This window comes from Phalacrocorax aristotelis, chromosome 3 (assembly GCF_949628215.1).
Source record: "Phalacrocorax aristotelis chromosome 3, bGulAri2.1, whole genome shotgun sequence".
NCBI lineage: Eukaryota > Metazoa > Chordata > Aves > Suliformes > Phalacrocoracidae > Phalacrocorax > Phalacrocorax aristotelis.
In genome coordinates this window covers 115,066,958-115,079,121 of record NC_134278.1, presented here as the reverse complement: position 1 = coordinate 115,079,121, position 12,164 = coordinate 115,066,958, and the positions used below count along the sequence as shown (strand labels likewise).

The 12,164-nt window shown below is 47.3% G+C and overlaps 1 protein-coding gene across 2 annotated transcripts in view; it reads right to left on the bottom strand.

The window, feature by feature from the left end:
- The window catches only part of MDGA1 (MAM domain containing glycosylphosphatidylinositol anchor 1), a 158,388-nt gene that overhangs the window by 105,739 nt on the left and 40,485 nt on the right, over positions 1 to 12,164 (bottom strand). For both annotated transcript variants that reach the window (XM_075089147.1, XM_075089148.1), the window contains exon 2: positions 2,064 to 2,203. In XM_075089147.1, the coding sequence (XP_074945248.1) occupies positions 2,064 to 2,203 (140 nt within the window). The remainder of the gene's footprint in view (positions 1 to 2,063; positions 2,204 to 12,164) is intronic.

Genomic DNA, 12,164 nt, shown 5'->3' with positions numbered 1-12,164 from the left:
AATCCTAAAGACTGAATGGTTATTCTTGTGTCTGGAACAAGGTACAGCCCTAGTAGTGGTGGTCCAAGCTTCCCCCTTGTTTTCTGCAGTCCAGAAAATGAAAGAAAGGGACAGCTTTTTTCAGCCCATTGGTTTCCTATATCTGCAACCACCCTTCTAAAGGTTGCTGACTGGTAGTGTCCCACATGGATGCCCATCTAGACTCTGGGACTGAGATCCAGCAAGATCAGCCAACAGAAAGGAGATAGACTGTCATTCAACATTGGCCACAGATGAGATGGACCAGATACCTTGAATCTTCCCCTAGACTTTGCCTAAAGCTCACTGCCAGCACCTGATTGATGCTGATGCTCTAGGAAGAGCAGGGGTTTCTACATCTCACTCCCAGAGCACGAGGCTGAGCAGATTTTCAGAGCTAACGACCATGGATTTATTTAGCCTTTGTAGGCTTATTATGAAATTGTCTGAGGGCCCCAAGACTCTCAGAGTCTCCTGTTTGCAAAGACACTTCAGCCAGCTCTTCAATCTTTTCAATTTCAATCTCATTTAAGTATTGGCCACATTTTCATGCTTTAATGACTGGCTGATAGAAGGAAAAAGATTAAACAAAGGTTAGGATAAAAGCTTAGCTGGGGAAGAAATCTATCTGTGAGGAGTGACGACAGAGATAGGACGCATGCCACATTTTATGTGTGTGGGTTCCAGCCTCCTCAGTCATGCCTTGTTCCATGCTCTAGCATCCCCCATGCATGTCCAGGCAATGACAAGCCACAATGTTGCCCACTAGCATGCTGTCTACATCAGGCTCTGCTCCAGCAATCTCTCTGGCTACTCAGGCTTCAATCCCCAAAACCTGCCAGGACCTTCCCACACATTTAACATCCTTAGGCAGTGCCAGCCCTACCATCTTCATTTCTGACATACACAACTACCATCTGCCTATCACAAACCTAGGCTGGTCATCTTTCTTTGCTGGCCTGGCTCAGATAATTTCCTTTTTATTGTTTCCAGGATATGCTTTGATAGATAAACCATTTCATATCCCGCTGGCGAGTCTCTCTCCCTCTCCTTTGTCATCACCTCTTAGCCAAGTAGCTCCTCACAAACAAGTCCACAGCAGCATTGATTGCTGTATGCAGATGCATGGCTTCTTAGCACAAATATCTTTGGCAAGATTAGGGAAGGGGGCCAAGGAGGCACACATATCATACTTGGCTCCCTTGAGTATATTCTGGCACATCCAGCCTCGTAGTATGCACCAGTATGCCACTCCTACCACACTCTGTCCCATAGCAGGTAGACCCATGCTCTGGTCCAGTGTCTCTATAGGCGCATCTACACTAACATTGAACCAGCCTGCCTGAGCATCTGAAGGGTGGGAAGGTGCCGGCATGGGGCTTGAGGCTATGCAAGTCTCTAGGAACCCTGAGGAAGGACTGCAGCAGTTAGCCAAGCTCAGCTCTGTACCTCACCACCGAACTGTGACTTTGAACACAGCATGGATGTATCCAGCACTGCAAGTCTGAATCTGCCTCTGGTCAGTGGCCATAAAGCAATGACCAATGGGATCTGCACAGGGCTCAGTGAAATGCGCTACAAACAACTTCCCAAGTTCCCCCAAGCAAGTTTCCCTTGTCTGTACATCCAGAGAAGCCAAGAGACTGAGGGACCATGAACAACCGGCTCCCACGGCCAGCACATGTGGGAAGCCTCCTCTAGCCTGTTCAGGCTGTTCCTGCTTTGTAGTAAGAAGCTTAAAGATTTGAGGGTGGTTTGTATAATGGATTCAGTTTGGCCTTTTACGTTTCTAGGGGACTTCACATACTGAAGACCACTAGGAGGTCTGTGTTGGCTCCTGCAAAGCTTTGTGGACCGTCTTCCATGGAATTAATGCTAGATACTTCATAGCTTAACAAACTCGTGCTTGCACTATGGGGCATCCCTACCTGACTCCAACATGTAGGAAAAAGCTGGGCACCCTGCTGCCCACAATTCTCCTTTACATGGAGACTACAAAGAAGTGCCTTGGGGAGCATGGGTGACAGGCAACACTGAAAGCTTACCTGTGGCCGGGGGTGTCCTGTGACCAGACACTGCAGGACCAGCGTGTCCCCCTCCCGAATCGTGTAAACGCGTTCACTGATGTTGTCTTCCTTCACCACGCACGCCTGCCCAGCATGGATGATTTGGGCCTGAGCAGGAGCTGTGGAGAGGAAAGAAGAGGTAAAGAGGGAAACAAGTAGCACCCCAGCCCCTTACGCCCAATGCCCAGGGTGGCTGCTCCTACAGCAGGGTGGAAGAGCCACCTCTGAAGCCACAGAAGGGAAGAGCCAGAGTGTGCTGGGTATGAAACACGAAGGTCTCAGTAGATACAAAATTGAACAATTTTCCCCATCTCCTGGATCACTGGTATCAACTGCTATTTTAAAACCTTTGGTCCTGTTGGGATGAGCAGCTCTAGGGACTGAAAAGCAGAATATGGAGCTTTTTTGAGGGACCCTCCTGCACAAGCAGAGGACCAAGAATTCCCTGCTCTCTCCTCTCCCAGAGAGAAGTATATGCAAGTGGTTAAAGCAGGGATCTGGTCAAATCACAGCTGCTCTATGCCTGTCTAAAACAGGTCTGATTATTATGATTTACCTTGCAGCAGACTAGGATAACTACCAAGCAGAGTCAGGAAGAGCCTTGAAGCTCTGTACAGCTTTTAGCACATGTCCCTAGAAGGCACAGCACACGCTGCAGGAGAAACAAGTCTTTCCCAAATTACACAGAAGCCTATCTTAGCCCTGAGCCCAGAGGGAACAGCCTCTGTGGGATCAGGGGACCCACAATCTATAGCAATTGCTCCAGTGAGAGCTCCAAGCAGAGCCCCGTTACTGCCAGTTCAGCCAGGAGGACAAGTGAAGACCAGTGCTGTGAAAAAATACGTGGAAAGAAAGTTCCCAGAACAAAATCTAAAAACTTCATGCCCCCCAAATGGCAACTATGTCCCACTGTAGCCCTGACCAACAACAGGGAGAGACAAGCTCTAAGAGAACAGGGTTTTTTAAAGAAGAAAGCTTCAGCTCCAGTGCCTTGTGCAAACAGCCCTTGGGTCCCTACTCCAAAAGTTCTCATGTGATCACCGAAGCAGCTGAGATGTATTGAAGGTGACTGCACAGCCCAGTGGGACACCTGTTCTTGTTGGAGGGGAAAACCCCAGTCGTGCTTCAAAGAACAGAGAAACCCAAAAACGTGTCTAGGAATTGGTGCCTCAGTGAGAGTCCTCCTGGGATACTTCCCCATCTTGCTACAACACTTCCAGGTGACTCTGGAGTCAAAGCTCCTGTTAGTGAAATACAATGCAAATGAATAAACCACCAAGATGACGATCAAAGGGTTTAAAGCAATAAGCCTTAGTAAGTCTTGTGAAACAAGCACAGATTTTGCACAGCCTGTTAAAGCTGAACTGTGCACCCACTTTTTCTTTAAGGTTAGCTGAGCTTCAAAGACTACTTCCTCATTCTATTGGCATGACCAAAGTGTACCCAGTCACCTGGGCAAAGGAAGTGCTCAGATTTATGCTGGTTTAATCCACCAGCAGCACAGACCTAGGGCAAGCTGGGCTTGGGCAGTGGAGAAGATCTGCCTTTGAGGTCAGCCTGTACAAACTGGTGTCAACACAATGCGACGCAGCAGCAACGCAAGAGTGGACACCGGGCTACTGGGCAGCAAGCTGCTCTTGCTGCTGGGGCTCCACAGCCTGCCACAGCCACCCAGCACCCAAGCAGCACCACTGCATGTGCAGCAAGGTACTTCCCTCTTTTTGCACCTCTTCTGTCTTTCCAGCCTGGTGGCACTTTGTTAAAATTATTATTACTGTCCAAGCTGTTGACTAACAGAAGCAACATGTGTATTTGAATAACATGATGGCACAAACACAGGTGAATCCCTCAGCTTCTCCTGTCTTCCCTCTCTGCAGGGCTCCCAGGAATGTGCCTGCCATCGCTCGAGCAGCATGGAATGCTGAAACTGACTGTCGAAGCTTTGCTGATACGACTGAGCAGATGAGTGACCTACCCCTGCCTGGGTGGCAGAAGAGTCTTGGTGAACCCAGGAGGACATAGAAATCTATATATGTGCTTGCACACATTTGTGTGTTTGTATACACATATATGTATGGATATACGTACAGATATGTAAATACATTAAGTAAAATAGTGAGTTACCACGAAAAGACATAATGAGTGCTTGTCAAGCTAACAGTGGCAGAGGAATAATTCAGAAGCCTATATAACCTTTGCCGATACACCTTAATCCAAATGACAGCATCTTGTGCTGTTTCAGCCCTCAGATCAGTCCTCTGCAGACCCACCATCACACCTTTAACCCTGCACGCACTGCAGAGCATCGCTCGCAGTGCTGAGACCCAGGCTGTGATGCTGAAAATCCCTGCTCTATGATTAAGAGAGACCCTGTCCCTTCCCATCTTGTACCATATTCCTCCCCATCCCTGACCTGTGCTTCCTGCATTTCAGTCGGGTCCTGGCACTCTGCAGTAGCAAAGCTCTCATAACCTCTCTTCACAGGCTGCATTTGCTGGCTGGTGGCTCTATTCTCCCTTTGCAAACATGACCTTGCTGCCAAAACTGATTTCCAGTCACCCCATGGAGAATCAGAATATTTATCTGCAGCTCTAGCTCCCAGTTAAATGTTTCCTTAGGTTGCTGTGCTATACCCCACATGGTACACAATGTAAGTCTTTCAACTTACACTCTCTTCCCTTTGGCCATCCCACTTCCATAATTTACCCTGTCTTCTGTAACCCTTTCCTGCCACCTGTCTAAAGGCATTTCTACATGGGGAATTTCTACAGCAAAATCATTAGACACAGTGGTACAGAATTAGAGGGGTTTTGTGCAACTATTCTGGTACCAAAAATATACCTTGTGGTAATTTGCTGGTGTCTCCCTCAGTTTGATAGAAATATTATTTAAACTAATCCTTATTTGGACTACAAAGCATTATATGGCACTGGTCTACAGCAAAATGACAACCCTAGGGATAAGCCCCCTGTCATAATTTTGCCCTCTTCTCCCAAATTCTCCCTGGGTCCACTGGGGTGTAATGAAGCTTACAAGCAAGGGTGTGCACATCCAGCTTTTTTCATCGGTGTCTTAACTTGCTTGTATTACCATCACTAATACCTTTCAGTTATATTCATTGAAAAGGGACACCCCTTTAAGTGAATCCCCACTGTTTAAGCTGTAACATCTCTCTTGCAATCATAGCACTAAGTCCCCAGGATAACAACAAACATTTTGCCATGTCTTAAACCCCATATGAACACAGATCTTTCAAACAGGAGCTCAGAAAGCCTGGGGTTTCTTAGAGAGAAGACCATGCAGGTAGATGGCATAGGAGCCTGAGAAACTCTGCCTTTGGTTACAACTTGATGTTATGGAAGTGGTGAGGGCTGAGCAATGAACCAACCCAACTCTTACAGGATTGTATTAAATCACAAGGTAAGACTTGGGAAGGTCTCTGTTCCAGGTTCAGCCTGCCACAACACACAAAGGCTGGGAAAGTCACCTCATGCTGTATTACAGATGGGCAGAGACATTATGAGGATTAATTGAGCTTTTAATGTGCTTGAACAGAAAGAACACATTATTTTTGACATCATCCCAGGTCTCCTGGAGGATTTCAGCATGCAGACAGTTTGCACGTTGCCAGCACAACAGGACGGCAGGACCATGCCTGTCAGAGTAAACAGTTTCCCTGAACACCCTTAGGAGGAAAAAGAAAGGCCAGAGCATGAGGCCAGGTGCGGGAGATGAAGCAGTAATGTAACCTCAGCCATTCTCAGCAGTGCTCCATGAAAACCAACCCTTGCATAGATACAACTTGCCCTGCCGAGTTCTGCTGGAGCAGAATCCCTCTCCTCAGGCTGACAAACCCCAAAGCAGAGGTCCAAGGAAGATTTCTGATGACCTCTGTGGGGGAGATGGGGCCAGGTTGCTCCCTACCCTTTTTCCCAATATTTTGAGGGGCAGATGCCTCATCACTTCCCTTCCACTTCCAGGTAACACATCAACTTAAGGAAGGCTCCCAATAAAAAGTCCTCCAGAGAAACTGGGGGCAAATACTGAGTGCCAAATGCTTTACAAAGGGAAATTCAGGCTCTGAACCTGCAGCATTAGGCTGCTCCTCAGGAAAGGGCTGGCTTGCAATCCATTTGGCCTCTGCACCGAGATTTCCCACTATGCTTTCACTTGATGTATTTACACATTAAAACAAAAGGAAATTGGAGTGGATAAAATAACTTTATTCCCAGTGCAGTGTACTGTACAATGTTATTACTACCATAATCTGGAAAGTTTGAGACTCTTGGTGCTTAGAGGTTACTAATATCATTAAAATGCAGAAAAGGAGAGAGAAATGGTCTTTTGGAGAGGACTGAGTAATCTGTATTTGGTTCACAGGTCTAGTCATTCATCTTTTTGAGCCTGAGATCCCATTGCTACAATGGCAATGATAAGAGCTCTTTCACAGAGAGGGTGGCGAGTGACAGATACTGCACTGACACTCCCTCAGTCACAGTCAGCAACTGCAAGGGCAGGCTGCTCACCACTTTTGCAGCACAGCGTCAACTGCACTTTGCTGCTGCCTCCTCAGCAGGCTAACACTGTTAGACTCTGCCCCACCACCACCTTTGCCACCTGCACATGTCCTGCAGACGGCCTCAAGGATGAAGATCATTCTCTCCACAACTGCTGGCCCGATACCTGCAGCTACACACATAGGGATACTGAATCCACCCACCTCTGCTACCACCCTCCTGCAGGGTGGGCAGAGAGGGAAGCTGCACCTGAAGCTTTCCCTCTTCCTCAGGTTTAATCTGCCACCCAGCTTTGCAAGGCTAATGATGCCTTCCCATACATCTGTTGTAATTATAATTCAGTCTCTTCTGCACATAAGCTAGGCAAAGAAGCCAGGGTCCTTCCCCATCCCCATTCACAGGCTCCCCGGACTCACATTGCTCAGTTACAAGGGAGCAAGGCAGCGGGTGGGGCAGGGGGAGCATCCGCTGCTAATCTGCTGCTTAAACCATCCCTTAAAAACCAGCCTGTCTCCTTCCCTCACCCTTCCTGGCCTGAAAAAAGTGGCATGTAAGGGATGCATCTTGAAGAGAGTTCCCAGAAAGGGGAAAAAATACACCGTGTTTATGGAGCATGTGGGGTTGAATAAGCATTTCATTAAGGAAATCCACATGTGGTATTCCTTGCTGAACAGCCACTCTCAGTAACTGCCTGTCCATGGGTGGAATTGCCCTGCAGCGCATTAGTTACAGCCCTGCATGGCAAAGCACCCAGGGAGCATCTCAGGCCTTGAAGTCAATGCTTTAGTTAGCATTTTATCCTGTCTGTTCATGCAGTGCACAAGCAGTGCACAACTCTGCTTGAAGAGCAGGGGGCATACAAACATGAGGACGTTTGAGGAAGGGGTCATATCCCCTTAGCAGAGCACAAAGAGAAGCCAGCACACAAGTAAAGGGAAGAGATGTGCTAGCAACACTCAGCAGGAGTGAGGAAGGTCTAGTAGGATGGGAAGGGTCTGTAGGGGCGACATCCTGACAGTCAAACAAAACACCTTGCTCATGTCTGCGCTGGGAAGGGATGGCAGCTGCCTTGTTCTGTGCTCCATCACTATTCAGCTGGTCTCATTGATTGCTCCACTGTGGATGAAGACTACAGGCTTTGCTAAAACTTTTGACAAAAATTAACCAGGCCAGCTCCAGCCCACAATGCAGGGGATGATATCGATGGGCCATTTGAAAAGGAAAATTCACTCCAGCTTGAGGATGATTATGGGAATAATAATACACAATCAGTGTCCATTAACACTGTCAGCAGGGGTGTGGATCGATAGCGTATTAATGGCTGAAGAAAGACCGCCCGAACTTGTCAGCGGTTAAGACCAGCACAATAGCAGAGGGAAAGGAGATGGCAGTGGGCGGGTGTAATTGAGCCCAAGCACTGGATGTCTTTGCACAGCCTGCCCAGAGCAACCCCTGTCACTGCCACTTTCTGAGCACGTTTCCCTGGCTGCTTGCTCGGGAGCTTCCTCCTCCACACCTCAGCCCCTCACAGCCTCTTTGCCCAGCACAATGGCAAAGGGTACACAGCCCCTGCAGGGAACTTCCCCAGCTGAAGCTGCCCAGTACAGCTTAGCCTGTTTAGGCTCCTGTCCTTTTGTTAAAAGCCAGGCTAGTCCTGTAGCAAAGAGAGAGACAATGCAGAAGCCCCCAGAGGTAGCTGAGGAGCAAAGCGCATCCATAGTCCCAGGTCTCCTCCCACTTCTTGGACTTCTGTCTTGCCCAAGCTCCTCCTGTTGACTCTCCCAACATGGAGTGCTGCCACAAGGTTGTCCTAAAGCAGAAACCACCATGAAGCCCTCCCTGCATACGGATGCTAAGGGTTACAACCCCAAGCAAGACAGATCTCCACTGAGGCTTTTTTGCATCAGTGTTCTCACTGCAGCCCAAACCATGTACACTCAACCCCCACCACCCCCCAGGAAAAAAAAAAACAAACCACCAAACAAAAACCACACAACAACAACAACAAAAAAAACAATGATAAAAAAACCTACAACCACCAGGTCTGCTTACTGTACTCCTGGCCTGAATTTGCAGCAGGGAACATGTCATATTTCAGCATCAACATGTTTCTGACTCTTTTGGTATTTATACATTGATCATGATTAAAACACAAACATCAATCCACCCACAGAAGAAACACATCCACTTCTGAGATATGCAAAGCAACCATGTCTAACCCTACACAACACTCCACAGGACTCTTAAGCAAGAAGAGAAGAATATAATTTTCAATGGGAAGTGCACAGAGAAATGACAGAGTTGTGGAAAGTAATCACAGAGCATGAAACTTGGGTACTTAAAATAACATGGGATTTTTTTTTTTTTTTTTTTTACTTGGAAGAGACCAAGACTATGTCTTTATATCTCTGGCTGATTGCATCTCCAGAAACAGAGTTTCCTTTTGCAAAGCTCAGCCAGATGATTTGCATGGTCTTAAAGTAACTTTTGCTTAATCAATGTCACTTCCTTGAAGCATCTCTATGGTTTTGTTTCTTTTAGAAAAATGCCAGCAACAAAATCATGTCAGACCTCAGGAATAGCAGGTATACCCCCCATTGTCTGCAACACCTGCTCCTGAGACCTTCAGTCAATTTAAAACTAAAGAGGTATTGTGTGCTTTAGTAAAGTATCAGTCACCAGATCATCACTGACCACCCCCAATCCCCAACTCCACTGCCTGTAGCAGCTCACTAGTTTTCCTAGGTGTTCCCAAAATTTTCTTACACAGGTCCACCTAACTGTAGAGTATCAAGCAGCAGAGCAAAACTGATCAGCAACTTTTATAGGAATCAAGTGACAGATGTTACACACACAACATTATGGTGGCATAAACTGCATAACTGCCTAACTCATATGCCTGAGTGGAATTTGTATAGACGACTCAATGCCAGCAATATAAAGTACGTTGCCTTCAAATCTATAGGAGCTCCAAATGTAGTGGCAGTCAGAGCCTGTACCTCAGCAATATTGTCCTGGAAGCTTCCAGCTTTGGTTGGGAAATGAGAAAAGCATGTCTGCCTTGCAATGGCTATTAGAGACTTCATCGTCTTTCCCAACCCACTTCCCACTGTGCCAGCTTCAGAGCCCGAGCTCTATCTCTATATTTTGCTGCAAAACCCAATGAGCCACAGAGCCACAATCAGGCAAGGTGATCCTGCAAAGCTAAGTGCTCAAAGCATTCCACTTAAAAACCCATTTCTTGTCTAGTTGCTACTTAAAGCTCCTAAGCATTTTAGGGGAAAACACAAATGAGGCAAGCAGCTCGTGGGAGAAATCCTCTGTTCTGAAGACCACTAACAGACTGACTTGTTTGTCAGCTGGTAAAATACATGAAAATGAAACAGTTCAGCCAGAGAAAGAGGGCTGCAAAGAGAGGAACTCAACTGGATATGGGCAGCACAGACACTTGCTTACCCTGCCCATATCCTGCAGGAACAGTCCCCAGAGGACAGGCCAGCACCAGACTCCTTGGCAGGTTTGAATCCTTGTCTCCTCCATCAGGTCTCCAGTCTCCCAAGTCAATCTCTAAGTGCTACACACACCCAGCACCGTCTAAAGGAGAATGAACGGTTACAGGCATCCATAGAACTTGCTGACCCTCCGGCCTTTTTATGCCCTCGTGCTTTCAGCTTCCAGCATGCTTATCACCAGGAACCTCTGAGCAGCTGGCTCACAGGAGAGCCAAGTCTGCCTCCGACAGACGAGATTCGGCAGCTCTTCATATATTTCGTGCTTCTGCTCTCCCTCCTTGCTCCTCCATTGCAGCACATAGGAGCCACTGAAGCTATGTGTCCCCACTCAGCCAGGAAAACTGCCTTTCACAGGCGTGCTGCAGCTTGACAGCACAGGTAGCAAAGCCCAACAGGCAATGTCCCCAGGATCTGCTGCTAATAAGCTTTACAAGCAAATGGACATTGCTCGAATGGTCCCAAGGGTTTTGCCCCTCTCCTCTTTTCCCTGAATTCAAGATCAGCTCATTCCAAGTCACTGCTGGTGCTGCTTGTTCCAATTCCTTTCCCTTTTTATACTTCAAGCCACTTTGGTGCAACACTGACTCTTCAACAAAGAGGTCCATGTGCACAGATCTATAAAGCAGCATACTTTGAAACTCAGCTGCTGTTTCACTGCTGAACCATTTAACATAGGAGATGAAAGGAGAGCACAACACAGACACTTCATCCGTTCAAAAGGGAGAAAAAAATGGCAATTTGCTAATCATCTGTCGACTACATTAGCAGCAAAGGTATATGAACTCTAATCAGTTAATAACTACAGGCTCCTTTTCATATCAAAAGGGGAAAAAAAAAAAAACATCAGGCAACAGCTATGGCTCCTGAAAAATAAGGAAAGGCAGAGGGAGTGGTTTCAAACTGTGTTTCCTGGCTGGCAGGATGCTCCAGACTCTGTTGGTGAGGACTCCACCAAAGTCACATAGTGCTAAAACCCTCCCTTGGAAACACAGGAAGAGAGACAGATTCAAGCTCCAAGTATACTAAAAGTAATAGACAAGAAAAGTAACAAAACCCAGACCAGTATGCAATCAGAGTACACTATCACAAGCTGGGTTAGAATAGGAGTATTTCCATGAAACTCTAGCTGGTGCTGTTCAAAATGCTAAACCTTGAGGCCCAAATTCTTCAATGGCAAGAGGTGGAAACTGAGGTCTGGTGAGCCAGAGAAGAGCTGTCAGAGGAGGGGACTTTCTACATGGAGAGCCAATGGGAATATTGTACACGCAGGGCTGCTAACCCCAGAGGGTGGATGCATGGCTGGGGCATTAGAAAAGCAAGGCACTTGGGGCTTGGACTACCCGGTGCCCCAGCTCTCCTGCAGACCTCCCTGTCCATGTGACTGAAGCAGCTCAACCATTGTCAGACAAGCACCTGCAGAGGCATAGAGCTCAGTGCAGACCACAAAGCCCATCTGAGAAGCTGGGTAAACACTCAGGCACTGAATCTATGCTAAATTCTCACCTATCACAGCTCCACTGCTTCCAGTGCCCCATCTAGCTGGCTCAGTGGGAGCTGGGGATGCAAGGGCAATCACACCGTGATGGCAGTGCAAACATTCCCTCCACGAAGGAGAAGAAAGATTCAACAAATGGCCATGTTTACCTGCTGCTATACCCAGCCTCCACAGAAAGTGAACGGATATTTCAACTGTGAAACAGAGTCTGGGGGGAGGGGGAATCACTTCAGAAGCCAAAGGGGGATAAAAGCCACAAGGAAGAGGCTGAAAAAAAATTTCACTGAAAGCCTGTTTTGTTCTCATCATAGTTAGAAAGAGCTAGAAATACAAATGCTACCCTTAATTCAAGTATCTAAGATCCAATTTCACTACTGAGAAGTGGCAGGCAGCAGGGACTCATCTCTGTCTAAAGCTCTATACACAGCGGTACTCAGCCCACAGGCACCCCAGTTCCCCTGCAGCAAAGCTATGATATAGTTGTCATCATGGAAATATGGTGGGATGACTCGCACAACTGGAGTGCTACAATGGACGGCTATAAACTCTTCAGGAT